The 22,639-nt window shown below is 50.0% G+C and overlaps 1 protein-coding gene across 15 annotated transcripts in view; it reads left to right on the top strand.

Annotated features, from left to right (window-relative positions):
* Window positions 1-22,639, top strand: part of BLTP1 (bridge-like lipid transfer protein family member 1) — a 2,102,388-nt gene that overhangs the window by 489,979 nt on the left and 1,589,770 nt on the right. For all 15 annotated transcript variants that reach the window (XM_078676841.1, XM_078676840.1, XM_078676839.1 and 12 more), the window contains one exon: window positions 10,090-10,266. In XM_078676841.1, the coding sequence (XP_078532967.1) occupies window positions 10,090-10,266 (177 nt within the window). The remainder of the gene's footprint in view (window positions 1-10,089; window positions 10,267-22,639) is intronic.

Below are 22,639 nucleotides of genomic sequence, written 5' to 3'. Positions count from 1 at the left end.
AGTCCCATGAGGGCAAGGCGGATGGTTTAACATACTTTGTTATAGACAGCATCCCCAAGAACCCAAGAGGTGGAAATCGAAAACTTGCGTTACGCCGCCTGGAGTCTAGATACATAATTCTATTGAACTCCAAGATCCCTTCAGGTTTGAATGCGGATGAGGCCCTTAGTGTCCACATTTGAACTAACACATCACAGCGTCCCGTCTGCTTCCATTTCCCTGAGTACCCGTGAACAACTGCATATTTTAAATTCACTGTAAATACACTGTGCACAGAAATATCACTATAGGGAATAGACATACAACAGTGCAGCGAACATCTCAAACCACGCCACACAACAGGCAACCCCCGGCCGTCAGTGAACAGCTCTTGCAATGTAAAATAACAATGACTGGTCCCCGCTCGCAATCCCTAAATCAGCAGGAGCGTTGATCCACAAACATTAGTTTAACTGCACAGGGGTTAAGGGCCAAACAGGGCACGCACGCCGCTACACTCTAGTACTCACTGAGTCAGGATAATAAAAGGTGCTGTCAACCCCTCAGAGCGCGCCAAAGATTCTGGCATTTTTGAGATTACAGCGCCAGCCCAATCAGCAGGCTTATATGAGCAGACATGTCCACCCTGTATGCAGGAATACAGGGGATTCGCTGATACATGGGCCTGACATACATAAACCACAATTGGTGTAAAGTGGGGTTTTGTAATGTTCGTTTTCACAGTAATGTTATGCACAATGATCCACATTTTATGATTAAAGCACGAAGTATGTTGTTTAGATATGCTGCTATTTTCTGTTATATGTGAAGTAACAGTAACAGTAGAAAGACTTTCCATGTTGGCTCAAAATGTGCAAGTCATATGTGAAGCAGCGTCATCACCTAGGGTGTAACCATGTAACTATAGCAACTGCTATCAGCATCAACTGAGACTACCCAATCAGTGATAATGTGCTTTTCTGTATATATAAGCTTGAATGTCAGTATGCTATTGTTAGTGAACAAGGCGGCAGGAGTCCGTCGAAACGCGTCTGAGCAGAAACTGAATTAAGGAATAAATACGTTTGAATTGAAACTCACGGAGTCAGCGCCTTCTTTCATCAGAAGTTTGGTATGGTAAATAATATATATATATATATATATATATATATAATATTTATGTATGGGTTTTTTCTTTTAAGAATACATATCTCCAAACATCTTCAGTTTCAGTGAAGCCATCATGTAGCTGGGGAACTCGTAAACACCAGTGCACAGTACATATACCCAAGATGGTTTTCCTGTATATTGGCAATATCCAAGAATCGACGTACACATCACTGGGTCATATCTGCTCTAGCAGATATTTCCTCACATGTAATATATTGCACCCTTTCTTAGGGCTGTAAGGCTATAGAGGTGACTTGCTTCTATTATAAGCAGTGTCTGCAGGCATGGCACACAGGAGGAGTGCCATGTTGTGTCTTCACTTTTCTCTTCACCATGTCACACAGCCTGCAATGGCAGTTTGCATGAGTGTGCTGAGAAGTCCCTTAGGGTGGCACAATACATGCTACAGCCCTTTGGGACCCTCTTTTGCCTCCCTGCCCTAGGTTCCAGGGGTACCATTTATTAGGGACTTGCAGGGGGTGCTAAATCTATGGCCAATTAAGGGAACAAATGTACAGTTTTAGGGAGGGAGATCTGGCATAGGGGCCCTAGATAGCAGGAACCCAGTGCAGTTCTGTCAAAATTGCATCAAATACCAGGCAAAAAGTGGGGCACTTTTCTACAAGGTCGATGGCGCAGCGCAATTCTAGCACTGGCTGAGCGCATACCACTCTTTTTTTTTTTTTTTTTTTAAGTATCCCTGCTGTCTTAATGGGCCTTTTGCCACCTAGGTGGGTTAGAAAGCCTGATTGGGTATTGGGGTGGTTGATGCAGCAGAGTGTCATTAGCGTATATCCTACACCCCATTCTTTTTTCAGTCATCAAATCCTGTTGTCTAGGGAGCTTCCTGCCCTCTGGAGAGGGAGGCCTGAGGGGGCAGGAAGAGGTTTGGTGTCATTGATTGTGGGAGCGATTGGCCAAGAGTAGGGGGCTGCTCACTTTTTGAAAGCTCCCCGGTGGTCCAGTGGGTGGTTTCCTGGTGAAGATCACTGAGCATGGATTAACTATGGAGGGATAGTGATGGAAAAGGAAGATTCTCCCCTTTTGAACGCTACATCTCCCATTGAGACTTGTTGGGGCTGAGCATTATCCGTGACCACAAAACGCAGTAAGAGCAGAAGGAGCTGAATGGGTCCTTCTTTTGTTTATAGATGTGATGATATCAGTGTGTCAGTATTCTGTTTTAATATGTAGATAGGAAAGAGACCATTAGTTATGGATTCCTCACCTTAGAATTACCCCTAGGCGTCAGACTGGATCCAGAGAATTTTTTCTTCAGCTGCACCCCTGTGCTTCGATAGGTGGCGTCGGTCGACTCCGCGTTCGTCATTGGCGTTGTGGTCACCGAAATGATACCACGTTATATACTTAGATGCTCCCCCTGCTCGCTGACGTCCGTTGTTTCTTTTTCCGCGCCAGCCAGCACCAATCCGGAGAGAGTGGTACCTCGAGTCTCTTCTTGCTCTCTTTTTGCAACTTTTTGACAATCTCTTTTCGAGTCTTTCGACTCCTGGTGCACGTAGGGATGTCCCGTCCTTGAACCGGTTTCAAGGCTTGCGACTCCTGTTGGTTACAGACCCGCACCTCGTGTGCCTTTGGTGTTTGGAGTGTGACCACGTCCCGAAGTCGTGCTCCAACTGCCAGGCCATGAACCCAAAGTCTTTGCGGAAGCAGTCCCGAAAACTTCTCGCGGCCCGGCAGTCTGCTCTGCACCGATTGAAGACCCCCTTCGAGAAGGAGGTCGCGGAGCCATCACCACCACTCCTTATTGAAGTCTTCGTTGTCGGGTAAGTTGAAGCACAAAAAGAAGGCGAAGAAGCATCATTGCTCTTCGCGTTCTCCATGTCCGTAGGCTGATGCTACGCGGGTTGCAGAAGGTAGTCGTCTGGCTCCGCCCTCAGAGCCTATTGGGTCAACCCGAGGCTCCCTCCCTTTCCGAGAGCCGGGGCGACCCCTGCCCAACTTAGTAGTTTTTACGGAGACCTTCACTCGATTTTTGGGCAGCCTGACTCTGCCTGCGTGCCTTCGGGCCCTGCAGACTCGGCTGGGGGCTCTAGGCCTACGATGCCGGCAGCTTCGGTGTCGCAGCCTCCCCCTTGATGTGAACACAGAGCTGGACTGACTTTAAGACAGGCGCCGACCGGCACTTTTGTACCATTGTTCTCCCCTGGTGTTCCCTGTTGCACTGAGTGGCTACCAGAGGAGGGTGAGGTGGACTAGGAGGGGTCTGTGGAACCTCTGGCAGACCAGTTAGAAGAACCGGACTTGAGAGAGGAGTTGGGTGAGGCCAGCGGTCTGGACACCTCCCCAGACCTTGGCATGCTATCTCCCCCTACCGTGGCTACCGAGGAGGGTTCATCATACGCATTGGTGTTGCTTAGGGCCACTGAGGCCTTAAACCTTGAGCTACATACAGTTGCAGTCAGGACTAACCTCCTGACCGAGGTGCTTCAACCGGCAGCGGCCTCTTCGGAGCCCCTGCTTCCGTTCAATGAAGCCCTCACGGACATCCTTTTGAGCACTTGATCCAAACCCACCACAGGGGCTCCTGTGGACAGGATGATTGCCCAATGCCACCACCTGGCCCCGGGCGACCCCATTTTCCTCTCCCAACACCCCACCCCTGAGAGCTTGGTGGTCCAAGCCTCGGCTTGTAAGGGCGCTTTCCCTACCGCACCACCTGATAGGAAATACAAGAATCTGGACCATCTTGGGAAGAAAATGTTTTCTTCCTCCAGCTTTGGACTGCGGTCGGTGTACACTGCATGTTTCTTGGACTGTTACTCCCATTCTGTGTGGGACACGGTCGCGCAGGTGCTGCCACAGTGCCAGGAAGAGGCCCGGGCCGTGCTCTCCCGTGCAGTGGCCAAAGGGAGAGAGACAGCGAAGTTCACCATACGGTGTGGGCTGGACACCACCGACTCGCTAGGCAGGACAATTTCAATGTCAGTAGCCCTACGACGCTACGCCTGACTGAGGTCCTCTGTCTTTTCGGGTGATGTCCAAGCTACACTTTTGGACATGCCCTTTGATGGCTGTCACCAGTTTGTCGACAAGGCCGACAATGCGCTCGAGCGCTTTAAGGACTCGAGGCTACAGCCAGGTCCTTGGGCCTCGCTTCCACCTCTCGCCCTGTGCAGTCTGCCTTTTACCCCCTTCGTGACTACGGAAGGGGTGCCCCGCCACATTCCGTCCAGAGCCACAGGCCTGCGCAAGCTGTCCAGCCTCTGCTCGGCTGGGGATATGGGAACCACAGTGGTGAGTCTGGAGGCCAGCAGGCGGGCCAGTCCATCAGCGCCCACTCTTCAGCAGCCTCTAAGCCCTCCTAGTCCGACCTTTCAGGGCCACCATTCACCGGTGGGCGGCAGGATTAGCCATCACCTCCCCTACTGGCTCAACATCACGTCGGGCAGGTGGGTTTTGCAGATAGTTTGAAGGAGCTACTCCCTCCCCTTCAAGACTACTCCTCCGTCCATGCCACCTCAATTCCATCACATGTCGGAGGATTACTTGGCCCTTCTTCAACAGGAAGTTATGGCTATCTTGGCCAAGGGAGCCATCGAGCGAGTTCCAGCCCTAGAAGTAGGTTGTGGTTGTTATTCCCACTACTTCCTGGTGCCCAAGAAAGACCAAGGCTTGCGTCCTCGCTTGGATCTCATGAACGTCAACCGCTTCCTCCAGAAGGAGAAGTTCAAAATGTTGACATTGGCTCAGGTCCTGTCTGCCCTCGACCCTGGAAACTGTATGGTAGGGTTGGACTTGCATGATGCTTATTTTCACATCCCGTCTTGCCATCTACAGGCGTTACCTACGGTTCACAGTAGGCCACAAGCACTTTCAGTTTACTGTGCTCCCATTTGGACTTACCAGCACCCCTCGGGTGTTCCCAAAAGTGATGGCAGTGGTCGCAGCTCATCTCTGCAGATCAGGGGTCCCAGTATTCCCCTATCTCAATGACTGGCTGTTGAAGGCGGGCTCGCCCCAGGCTGTTGTCTCCCACCTACAGACTACAACCAACCTCCTACTTTCGCTGGGGTTCATCATCAACGTACCAAAGTCATACCTGATTCCCTCTCAGAAGCTCATTTTAATCGGGGCAGTTCTGAAAACAGCGCAGTTTCAGGCGTAGCCTCCCGAGGAGTGAGTGTGGGATATTTGGGCTATGATTCCAATTTTTCAGCCTCTATCCCGGGTTTCGGTCAGAATGACCCTGAGGCTACTGGGCCTCATGGCCTCCTGTATCCTGCTGGTGGACTATGCCCGGTAGCATATGTTGGCTCTGCAGTGGGACCTGAAGTTCCAGTGAGCACAGCATCAGGAGAATCTTACTGATTGCTTCCATATCTCGGAGGACACTGCACATCAATTGCAGTGATGGCTGACGAACCAGGATTGGGTCAACGACAGTTACATGATGGGGAATGGGTTAGAGCGTTAGAATTCCCCAAAAAGTGTCCAGAAATGCACGGTTCAAAAACATACAGTTCTACATCTTGCACAGGGCGTATCAGACACCAGTGCGCTTCCAGCGGTTCTACCCAGATACACAGTTCCTCTGCCCCAGATGTCATTCGCCAGACGCGCACTTCCATCACATGTTCTGTAGCTGCCCCGTTTTACGACAAGACTTGTCTACCATTCTCGACACTATCCGAACACTCAAAGGACTCACTGAGCTACACACATGGGAAGCTGTTGCTCTCAGAATATTCCGAATGGCGAAAACACACAAAGTACAGGTTCGCTTTGCGGCTTTGTCCCTGCTCCTAACCAAAAGAAACATCGCCATGCACTGGCGAGCAGCATCGGAACCCCTGATAGAGGCATGGGTGGGAGCGGTACAGAAATAGTCGAAAGCGGAGGTGGAAACCCTGAGGGAGGAGGAAGCAAAGGGACAGCGCAAACACCCCATATCGTTGGAGTGGGCCATGTTGTCCCACCAGTTTAAACAAACACACACGAGCACGCCTCCCAACGCCTCCCAATGTGATCCTGCAGTCCCGGCGGCGCAAACATTACACTAGGGTTCATACTCTGCAATCCCCGACCCCCCCAAATCGACTGAAGTAGTATGGGCACGCTGTTACACGCTGCTCTTCCTGCTGTGCCTGATGGCGCTTTCTATCGGATAGCCTCTATGAACAATGTGAAACTCCCCTGACAGATTGTAGCTGATGTGACCCGAACATCCTCCACGATCCTCATTCCCTGACCATGTTCCCCCCCCTTTCCCGCACAAGGTCCTTAGTTTACCTCCCCCAGTTCCTCTTCGGACTCGCATTGCAGCAACGACAGATGGACTAACACCCCCCATGTTCCTGCCATATGTAAGCAGCATGCTTGCTAATTGCATACCCGTACCACTGTTGCGTAGTTATGCGCATCATAATGTAATGTTAGTACATTTGAAAAACGTTAATAAAAATATATTTTTTTAAAAACCCAGCCTGTGGTGCATGATGGATCCTGATTGACGTCTTAACTCAGAGGTGGTGCAAGGTCTCTTTCAGCAATGGGGAGAGCCTTGGTTAGATCTGTTTGCCACCGAAGAGAACGAGCAATGTCAGCAGTTCTGCCCGTTGGAATTTCCAATGCGGCACTTGCTAAGCAACGCTTGTTGCCGCGATCGACGTTTCGTCTTCTATACGCCTCTCCGCCTATACTACTACTACCCAGAGTGCTGAAGAAGATCAAGCTTGACCGGGCCCAATTCATTGTAGCCGCAGACATGGCACGAAGAGTCTGGTATCCGGCGCTCTTGCACATGGCTATCGATCCTCCGATCAGCCTGCCCTTTTGTCGCAGCAGCAGGGGACGGTCCTCCACCAGAACCTGTCCAGCCTCCACCTCCTTGCATGGAGGTTGAGCGGTGACAGTTGACAGCTTTCGACCTTCCTTCTGAAGTCTCTAACGTTATCTTGGCATCCAGGTGTCCCTCCACCAAAACGGTATACGCATGTAGATGGAAAATGTTTGTGGCATGGTGTGCAGCAAAGGCTGTGGATGCCCCTACAGAGGTTCTCATATTCATTCTATCTTTGGCTCAGCAGGGCTCTGCTCTGGGCACTGTAAAAGGCCATCTTTCAGCCATTTCGACCTTTCTTCGGCTTCCTGACCAGCGTTCTCTTTTCAAGTCCCCTATTGTAAATCGTTTCTTTAAGGGCATTACTCACTTGTTTCCTCCAATTCCTTTAGTAATGCCCCAGTGGGACTTGAACCTGGTTCTGACCTATCTTATGTGCGGTCCTTTCGAGCCGCTACGTAACTCTCCTCTCAAACTTCTGACATTTAAAACTGCCTTTTTGGTTGCAATCACCTCTGCTCGCAGGGTGAGTGAGCTTCAGGCTGTTTCTTCCAAACCCCCTTTCCGGGCTGTTCATCCAGACAAAGTTGGCCTTCGCACTAGGCCTTCTTTCCTTCCCAAAGTGGTTACCTCTTTTCACATAGGACAGACCATCACTTTGCCCACCTTCTTCTTGCCCCCACATCCTCTTAAAGAGGAAGAGATTCTCCACCGTCTGGATCCAAAAACATGCGCTTTCTTTCTATCTGTATCGCACAAAGCAATTCCGGGTGGATGACTAGCTCTTTGTTGGCTATCTGGGCACCAATAAAGGTCAGCCTGTGCAAAAACTTACCATCTCTTGATGGGCCGTTCTTTGCATCAAAATCTGCTATTCCATAGCGAAAAAGGAACCTCCAGTGGGGTTGCGCACCCATTCCACCTGGGTGACGGCAGCCGCTACTGCTTTGGGACGTGGAGCCCCCCTTCAGGACATCTGCCAGGCAGCTATGTGGGCTTCATTGTACACATTTACTAAACACTACTGCCTGGACAGCCAAGCCAGGAGAGACAGCTTCTTTGGCAGTTCAGTTCTCCAGGACTTTCTGGTGTGAACTTAGTTTGCAGACCCACCTCCGGGGTTGGTATTGCAGGGGTATCTATTCTAAGGTGAGGAATCCATAACTAATAGTCTCTTTCAGATGAACAAGTTACTTACCTTTGGTAACTATATATCTGTAAGAGACATATATTAGTTATTGATTCCTCACCGCCTCACCCATCCTCCCCGTTCTGCGAACTGACTTCTAGAGCAGGGCCCTAGTTTTGTACACCAGTGGTCCGTTACTTGCATGGCTCTGCGCTTCTGGTGTGGAATGTTGTGTAAAGAACTGACGTCCGCGCGCAGGGCTGGCGTCTAAGTAGATACAGCAACGCCATTCCTGCGATCACAACACCAACGACGAACGTAGAATTGACCAACGCAACCTACGTGCAGGGTTACTGCTGAAGAAATTTTTTTCCGGATTCAGTCTGATAGTCTGATGCCTGGGGTTAATTCTAAGGTGAGGAATCCATAACTAATATATGTTTCTTACAGATATATTGTTACCGAAGTTAAGTAACTTGTTCTTTATTCATGTTATGTCATCCCTCTCCCAAAAATATATCTAATATTCTGCTGTTCATTTTGTTCTGTAATCAAATGGACTGTTGTAATTAATATTAAAAACAGTTATTAATCGGGTAAAACAGAAAACATTAGGATTAAATGAACAGTAGAAACTTACTGGGAAACATGGGGATGGGTGCTATCAGAAAATATCCTCTCATGATTGTGTCCTGGAAATTGACTTTGTGATCCTGACTATTGATGATGAATATGACTGTTTTTCAATTGATGCCCTTCAGTGTTGTACATTACATTATAAATAGGTTCCTCTAAAATATGCTTCAGAGGTGGATCCTCTTCCCAAGCTTGACAGACATTCATCTATTCTACATGATGTTCCATGCACTGAATTTGCTACAAGTTTGTTTTTTGAGTTATCCCATCATATTCCTTCTGCTTTTTTGGACAAAGTTTAGGCAAAGGGTTGTTCATTTGAGTATGGAAGTTAAGGTTTGGGACTGTGGATTTGTCTTCTGGGTGTTGAAATATGGGGCAGTAGTCAGGCCAAGGAGTAAAGGGCTGATGAAGGGGAGGGCTTGGTGGAGAATTCCCCTTGCATGGCAGCCATCGCCCCAACTATCATCCTAATCCACAGAAAACCATTTCATTCCTTCCCATGCTTTAGTAGGCTAACTACAACCGTCTTACTACCACCGTCTGGCCGTAGTGCTGCAGCATCTTTATTTTTGTCTTCCTCTCCTGCAGCGCGTACCGACCACATGTATTTTAAGCTCAGTCAGCTGCACCCAAATCCTGACTGGTCTTCTTTGCTACGCAGTATTTCTCCATGCCATATTAAGTACCTGAAATCCACTCATGCTAATGTGAAAGCGGTGTTGTGATCAGTTCACACTGCATCTGTTCACCTAATTCATCTCACCTAGAACATATGGGAGCTACGTCTGTTCGAGGTGCTCATACAGAACTAGTGCAGGAATGATACGTCCAAGTGCCACTATTTCCGCTGTACTTTGATCTCTGCTTTTTTTTGCTTCTATCCCAATATATATCTCCAGTGGAAGCTGGAGCAGGTAGGGGATTCAGCACATGTTTCTCTGATTTGTTTAGCTATCACTTCCACACTATTTCTATCAGAAGAGAAATTCATCCCTACAACCTCAGCCACTGTCTCTTGTGTCTCTTCCTCAGCATGTTTTTCATCTTCCTTCTGCCGGTCAAAAAATCCACTTCCTTTCTCTTTAATATGAGAGAGGATCCAGTGGCATATGGTTACATCTGTTGATCGAATTCTGCCTGTTTTCTTACATTCAGTTGGTTCTAAATTTGAATCAGTTTTACCTATGTTTTGTCAATAGCTATCCAATAGAAATGATTGAAAAGTAAACGCTATCTATAATTAAAGGTATGCAAATTCGTAATAAAGCTCATTAAATTCTAAATATATAAAGCACTATATGAGACCTGCACAAAACCAATGGACCTAATTTTTTTAAGCAGTGTGTAACCTGTTTTTTGCTTACTTTAGCACACCGTACACACCTTTGGATAAGAAGGGTACAGAACACACTGATGATGAAACAACATTAACTGGAGAATGGAGCATCGACCAACCCATCTGCCAGACACGGACAACAGCCATTGTGGAAGTGAAAGGGACAGTGGATGTTGTTTTAAGCCCCTTGGTAGTGGAAGCTTTAGACAGGTATTTCAATCATTTTGCTTACTCACGTAATAACTAAGTGTTCCATGGAATGAATTCCTTTGTTAAACTCTGAGAAATGTTGTTGTATCACCTATCCAAATCATACGTACATTCTTTATAATGAGTATAATGTTTTCTGAAAGAGACTTCTAGCTGCAAATGTATCACCTTTTGAATATTCCCCAGGCATCAAACTGGATCTGGAAACTGTTCTATAGTACCCTGCGTGCCAGAATGTGGCGCCCTGTGGCTTCACACTGAATCCGTTCCACTAAGGAAATGACGTGCGGTGGCTGTAAAGGTACCACTTCACCGCACGCACGTCAGGTCCTTTATTTCTGCGCCTCCAGATGTGGATCCAGAGCTTCTTACTTCTCGCAGACTTTTTTCCTCTGATATTTTTTCATATTTTCAACAGTGTATAATGGATGTCAGCCCTTAAGAGAGGTTTTAAGCCCTGTAAGGGCTGTTACAAACAGATGTCTATGACCGATCCCCTCCAGGTTTGCTTGTGGTGTCTGGGGTTGAACCACGACTCAAAGACCTGTGGGGACTGCGCATTGATGAACCCGGAGGTTATTTAGGAACGTGAGGCTAACATTACGTCATCAAGCACAAGAAGATGCAACACCTGGACCGCTCCTAGTCCTGCTCCAAGGCGAAGGCTCATACCCAGTCCTGCTCTGTAAGAAAGTGGCTCTGTATATACTGGACCAAAGTAAGGTACAGTGTGCATAGACTCCACAGACCCCAGAGGTATGGTAGAGGCTAAAGTTAGATATAACTGTACTCTCTAAAGTGGTAGCTTGGTCGAGCAGTAAGGCAATATCAGAGGACAGTATAAAGCATTTGTTGTACACACTCAGTCAGCAAATGGTCTCACACACTCAAGAACTGAACTCTAGGCCAATGGTTTTGTATATAAAAATATATAGTTACTTTATTTTAGAACCACAGTAGGTATAATACATACTTTCTCAGAATGAGATGTTGCAATTGAATTCTTTCAAATAGCAGTTGACTTTTTTTATCAAAGGTGTGTTTATTAACTTTTTTAGAACTCAAAAAACATGCAACAATCCCGCACAGCTTCCCACGCAGGGGGCAGATGAGGGAAACCAAACAATGTATAGTTCATGACCCCTGGAGGTAACGTAGAACAAGGCCAGTGGCGGCCACGACGCACAAGGAACCACGGAGCATGGCATGGGCCCATCTCCGATCAGGCAATCAGCAGAGTTTAAGTCATCATTAGAAATGTGGGTCGTCTCTGAGCAGGGGTCTCAAGAGGCCTGTTCTGTCCTGCCCCATGCTAACAATAGAGCCACCACGGCAGAGTGAAGGAACGTCAGTGAAACATAACTTAGAAAAATTCCCCCCACACCCCCACCCCTCCCCCCAGTGGTGGTAGCACTTCTATGGATAGGATCCTGACTGGATAGAGCATTAATCACATTTGGAACAAATGGAGAGATCGAACATTGGGTGGGCACACCACAGACGGTAGCCCGGAGGAAAGAAACCGAACCAGTGGGCCCCAGCGAAATTCAAAGTTTTTAAAATCATCTAGAAAGATGTCAGCCATTCTCTCCATACTCAACAAGCGCCAGAGTCTCGCATGCCAAAGGGAGATCGCCGGGGCCTCCTTCCGTTTCCAAGCCGCAGCCAGGGTTGTCTTGGCTCCCCCTATACAGAGCCACATTATCTTCTTATCCGCTTTAGTCTGGAACTCAAGGGCCGGGTCTCTAAGGCCCAGCAGGATATGAGCCAACAAATCCGCTATCGGGTAGCCCAAGATCTCTTTGATGTGAGATAATATCTCATCCCAGTATGGACGGATAACCGGGCAGTCCCACCAAATGTGACGGAAGTCCCCCAGTAGGCCGCATCCCCTCCAGCACCTGTCGGTAGAACCAGGGAAGATCCGCTGTAGCTTGGCTGGGTACATGTACTAGTCCATCATTGTTTTTAGATGGGCCCCCCCGGAGTTTCACAGAGTGGTTGTGTTTTGCTATATCATACCACAGGTGAGACCATTCAGAGTCAGTGATATCTCGGCCCAGTAGCCCCTCCCATAAGGACATGTAGCGAGGTCTAGGGGATATGGCAGTAGACAGGAGGAGACCATAGATAAAAGAAATGACGCCTCGCATCGCAGAGGTCTTTAACAAGAAGGATTCAAAAGGCGTGGGGGGCCTAGTAGCTAAGTCTCTCACCGAAGGGGACAAAGCCCAGTGTAGGTGCTGGGTATGGTGGTAACGTTCAGTCCTCTGTACCCCATAATCCCTCATACAATTATCAAAAGTAAGCGGGGCAGAGCCATGAAATAAGTGCGTGAGCGCTAGGCAGCCCCCCTCTCTCCAAGCATCGAAGGGGCCCTCGAGCGCCGCCGGTGTGAAAGCAGGGTTGAAATGTATAGGCGTAAAAGGGGAAGGGAATGTTGTCCATTGGTCATCCCCTGAATCGAGTCCCAGACTCTCAGGGTAGTGCTAGTGGGGGTACTAATGTAGGCGTTCTTGGGCCTGTCCCCTTTGTGCTTCCATACTAAGTCCCAGATTGTCCTCCCTGTCACACTCCTGTCCATGTGTAGCCAGTGCTTTTCCAAGGCGGGCTGGGTCCATTCTACTAAGACTCAGAGTAGAGCCGCCTTATAATATAGATGCATGTCGGGTAAGCCTACCCCGCCCTCCTTCCTCGGACGTCGTAATGTGGCAAAGGAGAACCGCGCTCGACCCCCTTGCCAAATGAAGGGGAGCATCATCGTTTTAACTCGCCGAAAAAAATCCCCTTCAAGGGTAATGGTTAAAGCCTGAAAGAGGTACAGTAGCTTGGGGAGTAGAGTCATCTTGATTGCGTGAATCCGACCCAGCCAAGAGATGAACATTGGCTTCCATCGGGCCAGGGACCGTTGAATTTCGGCGAGCAGCGGGGGGAAATTTGCAGAGTAAAGTTTGCCCACCGTGGGAGTTAGCTGGATTCCCAAGTACTTTATAGAAGAAAGGGACCACAGTAAGGGCGTGAGCGGCTGGAGGCGGGCGACGCCAGCCAAGGGAAGAGTAAGATTAAGGACAAAGGATTTCTCATAATTGATCTTAAATCCCGCCACCCCCTCGAATCGTTCCAGAGTTGCCTGTATTCGAGGAAGAGAGCGAGCAGGGTCCGCAAGCGAGAGTAGGACGTCGTCCGCAAACAAGGTGACTTTGTGCTCCTCTCCAGTGAAAGGGATCCCCCTAATAGCCGGGTCCTCCCTTATTGCCACAGCTAGCGGCTCGATGCTCAGGGTGAAAAGCAAGGGGGAGAGGGGGCAGCCCTGTCGCGTACCCCGGGAGTGCGGAAAGAAAGCCGAGAAATGCCCATTAACCGCTACTCTGGACCGGGGGGAGCTGTAGTTGGCTTTGAGCATCGTCAAAAATGTGGTCGAGAAGCCGAATGCAGTTAAGGTCTGGAACAGAAACCCCCAGTCCACCCTGTTGAATGCCTTCTCGGCATCTAGGCTTACGAGTACCGCCGGGATTTTGAATTTGTTCGCCTTCTCAATCAGGTGTACTATTCTTCTGGTGTTATCGTGTGTCTGTCTACCCTTTATAAACCCGGATTGGTCCGGGTGTATAAGCATCGGCATTAAATCGTTGGGCCTGGTGGCAAGGATGGACGAGTAGAGTTTAGCGTCGAGATTGAGGAGGGCAATTGGCCTGTACGAGGAGCATTTAGATGGGTCTTTCCCGGGCTTGGGAATGACCGATATGGTAGCCTCTGCCATGCTATTAAATAGTTGTGTCAGAAAGCCAACCAGTTCAGAGGCGAAGGTCTTGTAAAATATGGCTGTATAGCCATCCGCCCCGGGGGCTTTGTGGGGTTTCAGGGCCGTTCGAGGCATGTGGGCTGCTAAATTCATATCTATAGCATAGATCACCGCCTAGTGTTGGGTCCGGATGATTGCACGTTGTTGTCCTGGAAGAGTCTTTGAAGTATCACGAGATAGGTGGCTCCTCCCCTGGACTACAGTGCGCATGGGCATCGACTCCATCCCCAGATTGTTTGTTTCCGCCATTGGGTTCGGATGTGATTTCGACGTCTCCGGTTCGGAATCGATATAAAAAACTTTTTCGAGGCCAAAAGGCCTTCTTTTACCCCGTCGGTATTGTTCGAGTTCGGTCTCGTGTATACTCCAACTCGTCGAGTCGGATATCTGAGGAGTCGGGTGACTCTTCGGTCATCGAGGCCCTGTCGACGCAGCAAGACTTCGACGGCATGGAACGGAGTCCGTTCAAGCACTGCCCCGTGTGTGGCTCGAAGTACCCACACATCGACGTACACCCTGTGTGTAACAAGTGCCTGTCACCGGACCACGACGAGGCCAACTGTATGGCCTGTTCGAGATTCAGATCGAAGAAGACGATCAAGCTTCGGCGCGTGGCGCGCCTCGAGGCCCAGCGGTCGGCCCCGGCGCCGGTAGACATCCTCGAAGACCCTGAAGCAGACGAGCAAGAGCTTCAACTGCAAATTTCACCTTCATTGGCGGAGGTCGAGGCCGACTACGGAGCAGACGTCGAAGGCCAAGACCTAGAAGAAAACGTCGATGAGGTAGGGGACGACGAAGAAGCATATGGGGCCATGGAAGATAGCTCGGAGGATGAGCTATGCCCCGTTCGTACTCTTACAATGGCTCAGGTCACGGGATCGCCACGCGGCCTTACCCACGACCTTACACCTCGATCCACGGCCCCGCCCTCCGGCCCGGCTACGGACACCTCAGCGGAGCCGCCATTCACGAAATCGAAACCAAAACTAACAACATCGGTATCGACGAAAACAAAGATGGGCGACACGCCATCGAAACCGAAGACGTCTGCTCCGCCATCGACGCCATTGTCTTCGGAGGCCTCGAAGTCTAAAAAGGCTGTCGACCAGGCAAAGGTGCCGAAAGTGGTCAAGGAGCCCAGCTCGAAGAAGGTCGTCGAGCAGGTGTCGACCAAAGTGGTCGATTCGAAGTCAAAGAAGACTATCGAGCCTATAGCGGGCAAGGCTACCGATCCAAGAGGCAAACGGGCCGTCGAGACGAAGTCGGCGAAGGGCACCGAGCCGAAGTCTGGAGTCCCGACGCAAAAGGCAAAGGCTGCCGATCCGAAGATGTCGGCGTCGACGCCTGTGGCCGTGGTAGGTGATCGTAGCGCAGTGGTCGAAGATACGCCTGCGCCTCAAGCGGCCAAATGGAAGTCATCGACGTTCGGGTCTTCCCCTGGAGGTGGGCCGAGGTCATCGGTCGGGTCGACGAAACCATCCGCTTCCTTTACGAAGCAGGTCTCAGACTCCTTCAAGCGGATACGGGACAAGGCGTCGGAGCCGAAAACACCTTCAGCACCTCAGCCGTTGGCCCCACCGAAGAAGACTTCGATGCCGATCCTCTACACTCTACCGCCTAAGGTGGCGCCGAAGGCCTTTGCACCACGTTTGGTGCCCAAGGACTCTGCAGTGTCGACCCAAACTCACCCGAGCGGAAGTTTAGGTCCTCGACAACCTTTACTGGAGGAGCAGTCGGCGCATTTCATCGACGCTGACACAGGAAAACTCACGCTATACAAGAGGAAAATTACATCACAGCCTCTGGAGTAGTTTGTAATTCCTCTGAAGCGAAAAAGACCAGCACCAAAGACACCAGTACTGGTTGAACACATTCCTCCACAACCTAGGAGGAGTGCAACACCTTCACCCACTTGCTCAGATGGAGATGAGGGTGAGCAAGATGAGGAGTATAATTTTCCTGCAAACACAGACCCTGATGAGCAGCAGGACTCGTGGATGGACACTGGTGATCAAGGGGACCAGCAGGCTGTCCATGACCCTCAGGTTTATAGTGTGAAAACGTCTCCCACCGAAGACTCTGCGGCATTTAATGCCTTGATTGAAAGGGCAGCTACAAACCATAAAGTGGAGATGCATGCTGACCCTGTGGAAGTTGACTTTCTATTTGACACTTTCTCTGCTGCAGAAAAAACTGTGAAAACTCTTCCTATGCTAAAAGGGGTCCTTAAGCATGCCACAGACATTTTCAAGGAACCCACGAGAGCAAGGGTTGTCAACCCCAGAATAGAGAAGAAATACAGACCCGCACCTGGCGACCCAATTTACATACGGGGCCAGTTGCCTTTGGACTCTTTAGTGGTCTCTAATGCCCGCAAGGGGACGAATTCTCAAACAACGGGTGAAGCTCCTCCCCCGGACAGAGAGTCAAAAGTGCTGGAGGCATCAGGGAAGAGGGTGGCAGCTCAGGCGGCCAACATATGGTGCATCTCAAACACGCAAGCTCTGTTGGCCAGATACGATAGGGCACACTATGACACCCTAGAGACCCTGTTGCAACACCTACCTGATCAGTTTAAAGAGGGAGCTGAGATGCTTATACAGGAGGGCAAGCTCATCTCCAACGCTGCGATTAAATGTGCGCTCGACGTTGCGGACACGGCAGCGAGAGCGATCAACACTAGTGTGATGTTGAGGCGTCAAGCATGGCTCCGCATCTCAGGATTCAAGCCAGAGATACAGACAACTATCCTCAACCAGCCCGTTAATCCAGACAGGTTATTTGGCCCAGAGGTTGACACCACCCTCGAAAAAATCAAAAAAGATACTGAGACAGCCAAATCCATGGGTGCTCTCCAGTCGCAGCAATTCAGAGGGAACACTTTTCGTCGCTCAGGCAATCGAGGTGTTAACAGAGGACACTTGCCACAGCAGACGCCATTCAATAAAGGTGGGGCGCAATCCTCGTACCCCAAGCAGGGGATAGGAGGTTACCGGGGAAACAGCACCAAGGGCAGAGGCAGAGGCAACAACAGCTCCCGTTCCTTTGCCGCCAACAAACAGTGACTCCCTGTCACTGCCCCCCGACCATCCAACACCTGTCGGGGGAGACTCCAACAGTTCCTGCCGGTCTGGAAGTCCATCACCACAGACAGGTGGGTAAGGAAACTTATCCAGTACGGCTATTGTTTGGAGTTAACGTCCACTCCACCCAACATACCCCCAAAACAACGTCCTATGTCAGCAGAGCACTTGCACTTATTGCAGCAGGAGGTTCTTGTGATGCTGCAAAAAGGCGCAATAGAGCTCGTGCCAGTGGAGGAAGAAGGCACAGGGGTATATTCCCTGTACTTCTTAATCCCAAAGAAGGACGGATCACTCAGACCCATTCTGGACCTCAGGCCTCTGAACCAGTACATTCTTTCAGAACACTTCCACATGTTAACACTGAAGCAGGTTCTTCCATTGCTAAACCAGGGAGACTTCCTCGCAACCTTGGACCTCAAGGATGCTTATTTTCACATACCACTCCATCCATCCCACAGGAAATACCTCAGGTTCACCATACAAAACAGGCATTACCAGTTCAAGGTCCTACCCTTCGGAGTGACCACTGCCCCCAGAGTGTTCACCAAATGTCTGGCGACAGTAGCGGCGCACCTCAGGAGACAGAACATACATGTCTACCCTTACCTAGACGACTGGCTCGTTCAAGCCAAGTCGGAACAGCAGTGCGCCGCAGACATGTCCCACACCATTCACCTCCTTCACAGTCTGGGGTTTTCACTAAACTATCCAAAGTCGCACCTTCAGCCAGCCCATGTGCGGCAGTATTCGGGCGCGACGATAAATACTCTGGCTGCCACAGCTCAGCCAAACCCAGCGAGGATCGACAACATCCAGTCGCTAATCCAGAGGTTCAGACCGCAACACTCACTCCCAGCGAGAGTGTTCATGCAGTTGATAGGCATGATGGCCTCCTGCATCTTCATAGTCCCGCACGCACGGTTGCATATGCGTCCGCTCCAGGGATGCTTGGCGCACCAGTGGACTCAGGCTCAAGGACAGTTGAAAGACCTAGTGTTGGTGACCGGTCGGGCATACAGCTCTCTGCATTGGTGGACTCCACACAACCTTTGCAAGGGCAGACCGTTCCAGGAGCCTGTGCCACAGATTATCATGACGACGGACGCATCTCTCCAGGGGTGGGGAGCTCATGTGCTCCACTACACGGTGCAGGGACTATGGACGACTCAGCAAAAGAAGATGCACATCAACTACCTAGAACTGATGGCAATCTTCATGGCACTCAAGTCCTTCAAAGTACATCTGTGCAACAAGGTCGTGTTGATCCGGACGGACAACATGACGGCCATGTACTACATCCAAAAGCAGGGAGGTACACACTCTCCACAGTTGTCTCATCTGGCTCAGAGCATGTGGAAGTGGGCCATTCAGAGGAACATCTTCCTCATGGCGGAACACCTCCCGGGCAAGGACAATCAGATGGCAGATCTGCTCAGCAGGTACAGCCACCAGATGCACCAGTGGGAGCTACATCCATCAGTACTCCGCCCGTACTTTCAGCAGTGGGGTCGTCCAGAGATAGACCTGTTTGCCACAAGGGAAAACGCAAAATGCCAAAGCTTTGCCGCCAGGTTCCCTCACCCACAGTCGCAGGGCAATGCGATATGGATGAACTGGTCAGGCAAATTTGCGTACGCTTTTCCCCCAGCACCTCTCATCCCGCTGGTGGCAAGAAAGCTAAAGCAACACTTGATGACACTCATCCTGGTTGCTCCAATGTGGACACGCCAACCATGGTACACCACGTTTCTAGAACTCTCCGTGGTACCGCATCAAAGGCTGCGCCTCACACCCAGGCTCTTGACGCAGAACCATGGCGACATTCAGCATCCAGATCCGCAACAGCTCAATCTGGCGATCTGGCTCCTGAGGTCTTAGAGTTTGGCTACCTTAATTTGCCTCCTAAATGCATGGACATCATCCGGGAGGCACGAAAGCCCACTACCAGAGCCTGCTATGCAGCAAAATGGAAGCGGTTTGTCATTTACTGTACAGAACACAATATCAACCCGCTAGATGCATCCATTCCTAACATCATCTGCTATTTGTTACATCTTTACAAATGCAATCTAGCATATGCTTCCATTCGAATACACTTATCCGCCATAGCGGCTTATCTTCAAAACAGGCAGCATCTCTTTGTTTTCAGGGTGCCTGCCATTAAAGCCTTCCTTGAAGGCCTAAAGCGGGTCATCCCTCCCTGGACCCCCGCCAGCTCCTGTATGGAACCTCAATGTGGTCCTCAACAGGTTGATGGGCCCACCTTTTGAGCCTCTACATTCATGTGTGATCCAATTCTTGATATGGAAAGTGGCTTTTCTCATTGCCATCACGTCTCTAAGAAGTGTTAGTGAGCTACAGGCGCTCACGATACAAGAGCCATTTATACAAATTCATTCAAACAGGGTGGTGCTCCGCACTAACCCCAAGTTTCTTCCTACGGTGGTGTCGCAGTTTCATGTCAAACAAACCATTGAACTGGCCGCATTCTTTCCGAACCCAGAAACGGTGGTGGAAAGAATGCTCCATACGCTGGACGTCAAAAGGGCGTTAATGTACCACATTGACAGAACGAAAGATTTCAGAAAGACACAGCTCTTTGTTGCCTTCTCAGCCCAGCACAAAGGCAACCCCATTTCCAAAGCAGGAATAGCCAGGTGGATCGTTAAGTGTATTCAGATTTGCTATCAGAAAGCTAAGCGCACTTTAACGGTCCCACCCAGGGCACACTCCACACGCAAGTTGGGGGCCTCTATGGCATTCCTGGGTAACATTCCTTTGGAAGACATTTGTAGAGCAGCCACATGGTCTACACCACATACGTTTACCAAACATTACTGTGTAGATGTGCATTCCAAACAGCAGGCAGCTGTAGGACAGGCTGTTCTTAAAACACTTTTTCAGACTTCTGCAGCTGGCACGGGCGGCCGCCGTTAATGGAGGGACTGCTATGTATTCTATGCTATAGATATGAATTTAGTAGCCCACATGCCTCGAACTGAATATGCTACTTACCAGTATGCATCTGTTCTTGGCATGTAGGGCTGCTAACATTCATATCGCCCGCCCTCCTCCCCGGCGCCCGTAGCGGCTGCAGACTTTTCTTGCATTCAATCATTAGCATGGACATCGCTTACACTATTACACTCCATCTTTGCCACAATGGCTAAAAACGATCTGGGGATGGAGTCGATGCCCATGCGCACTGTAGTCCAGGGGAGGAGCCACCTATCTCGTGATACTTCAAAGACTCTTCCAGGACAACAACGTGCAATCATCCGGACCCAACACTAGGCGGCGATCTATGCTATAGATATGAATGTTAGCAGCCCTACATGCCAAGAACAGATGCATACTGGTAAGTAGCATATTCATTAATGGCCGCAAGGACCTCCTCTCTAGTGAAGGGGTCAGTGAGTGTCTCGTTCCATTCCTTTGATACCTGGGGTAGCGGTAACGTGGACAGGTAGTCCCCTTGCGTCTCGTAATTCAAGGCGTCCCCCGCATACAGTCAGTTGAAAGAACAATTAATTAGGAACAAGAATCATTAATGGACTGAACTGACATCAGACATGTATCTGGACAAAATGCATGGTACAAAATTATATTTTTTATTATTTTTTGTTATTCAATTATCATTTAAAAAGCAGTCATTGTTATCTCCTGTATATATGTGATGAACAATCTACATATATGCAATGCTGTGTACATTATTTCATTTCCATTAGTTGTACATGTCATTACAATTCATTGTGTGGAGATTTTATTTTGGATATTTATCCAACTAGACAATTCAATCTAAAAACATGGCTAAAGAATACTACGCGCGTTTCGGCTGAGGGCCTTCATCAGGAAGCCATGATTAATCCAAATAAACCTGAAGGTCAAAGGATGGAATAGAGAACAGCCTTGGAGTGGCGTGTTGGTACTGTGCACAATAAGCTTATGCTGCGGAGGACGGTGTCTTAGGGACTGTGACTGTCGATGGTCCAACCGTGATTCACAGGGAATGAATTCTGTGTGTTCAGTCTGTCACGTATTGCGATGTTGGAGCAATACGTGACAGACTGAACACACAGAATTCATTCCCTGTGAATCACGGTTTATTTGGATTAATCATGGCTTCCTGATGAAGCCCTCCCAGGGATTCAATCAGCAGGAGGATCATCTTGCTTTGCCGCCTCTGTCACCAGTGCTACGGAGGCCACTGCTGCCCCCCTCTCATGAAGGCTTGTAGACGGGTCTGGCCTCTTCGTTGCCGTGGTCCGGCCCACCCTCTGCCACCCTCTGCCAAGCCGTAGAGCGCTGTCGTCGCCTCTCAGGGGGGCGCTCGTTTTAGGTGCTGCAGCAGACTCTTCTAGGCCGAGGATCTCCAAGGCCGCAGCTAGGGATCTGACTTGGACCAGTTTGTTCTCCCAGCGAAAGATAATGCGAAAGGGGTGGCCCCAAGAGTAGGCCACATACTGGTCACGTAGGAAATTGGTGACTGGCCGTAACTCTCTACATTTTTGCAGAGTCGAAGCTGCTAGGTCATGGAATAACTGAGGACGATGGTCTCGAAACTGCAGGGGGCCGGCGTCGCGCGCCTTCCTGAGTATTCGCTCTTTCAGTTGGAAATCATGGACGCAGACCAATATGTCGGGGGGAGGTGCCTTCGAGCCCCGCGGCAGACCAACTCGTTGGACCCTGTCCATGCGTATCTCTTGAAGTTCTTCCTTGCCCAAGACGTGTTTAAAGAGGGCTTCCACATACCCTCTCAGGTCCTTGCCTTCTCCGACCCAAGGCACCGCCCGAATTCTAATGTTGTTGCGGCGCGACCAGTTTTCCAGGTCCTCGGCATGGGCCTGGAGGTCTAGGTTCTGCTCCGTGAGTCGGAGGATATCCTGTTGCAGTCGATGAACGTCCTCTGCCATTCCCACGTCGTGTTCCTCTAGCGTCGCCACACATTCTCCCACTTCGTCCATTTCTCTCCTCACCTCTCGCAGATCTGCTGTCGGCTGCGAGCGGAGCTCCGATATGTCCTCCTTAATTGCCTTGAATAGTTCGACCATGAAGGCCTTGGTAGCCGGTGGGACTTTCTGGGCCCAGGTGGTGTCGTCGGTGGTGCTCCTTTGGGCAGGCCCTCCTTGCCGGGTTTGTCCTTGCGCAGTCTGCCCGCCATGTTTTCAGCCCCAGAGCCCCTGGGATCCGGGTAAGGTCACGCGGTACCCTTCTTTCTGGCCTGGCCTCTCCGTGACTTAGACAAGATCTTCTCCGGCCTACCACAGCAGGATGCTTGTTTCCGGTCCAGGGAAGACATGGCTTGGCAGTTCGGGCTGGACTGTTCCCACAAGGCACAGGGTCAGATTGATTTGCATATAGCCATGTCTGAACTGGGGTGGCTGAGTGAACTAAAGAATGGTGATGGATTAAACCCAGATCAGTTGACTGGGGGTGAGTGTTTGATTTGTTCAAACGCTCCGTCCATCATCCCCTTTTGTACCAC

This window comes from Lissotriton helveticus, chromosome 2_1 (assembly GCF_964261635.1).
Source record: "Lissotriton helveticus chromosome 2_1, aLisHel1.1, whole genome shotgun sequence".
NCBI classification, from domain to species: domain Eukaryota; kingdom Metazoa; phylum Chordata; class Amphibia; order Caudata; family Salamandridae; genus Lissotriton; species Lissotriton helveticus.
The sequence above is the reverse complement of the archived record's forward strand: the minus strand, read 5'-3'. Positions and strand labels throughout refer to the sequence as shown.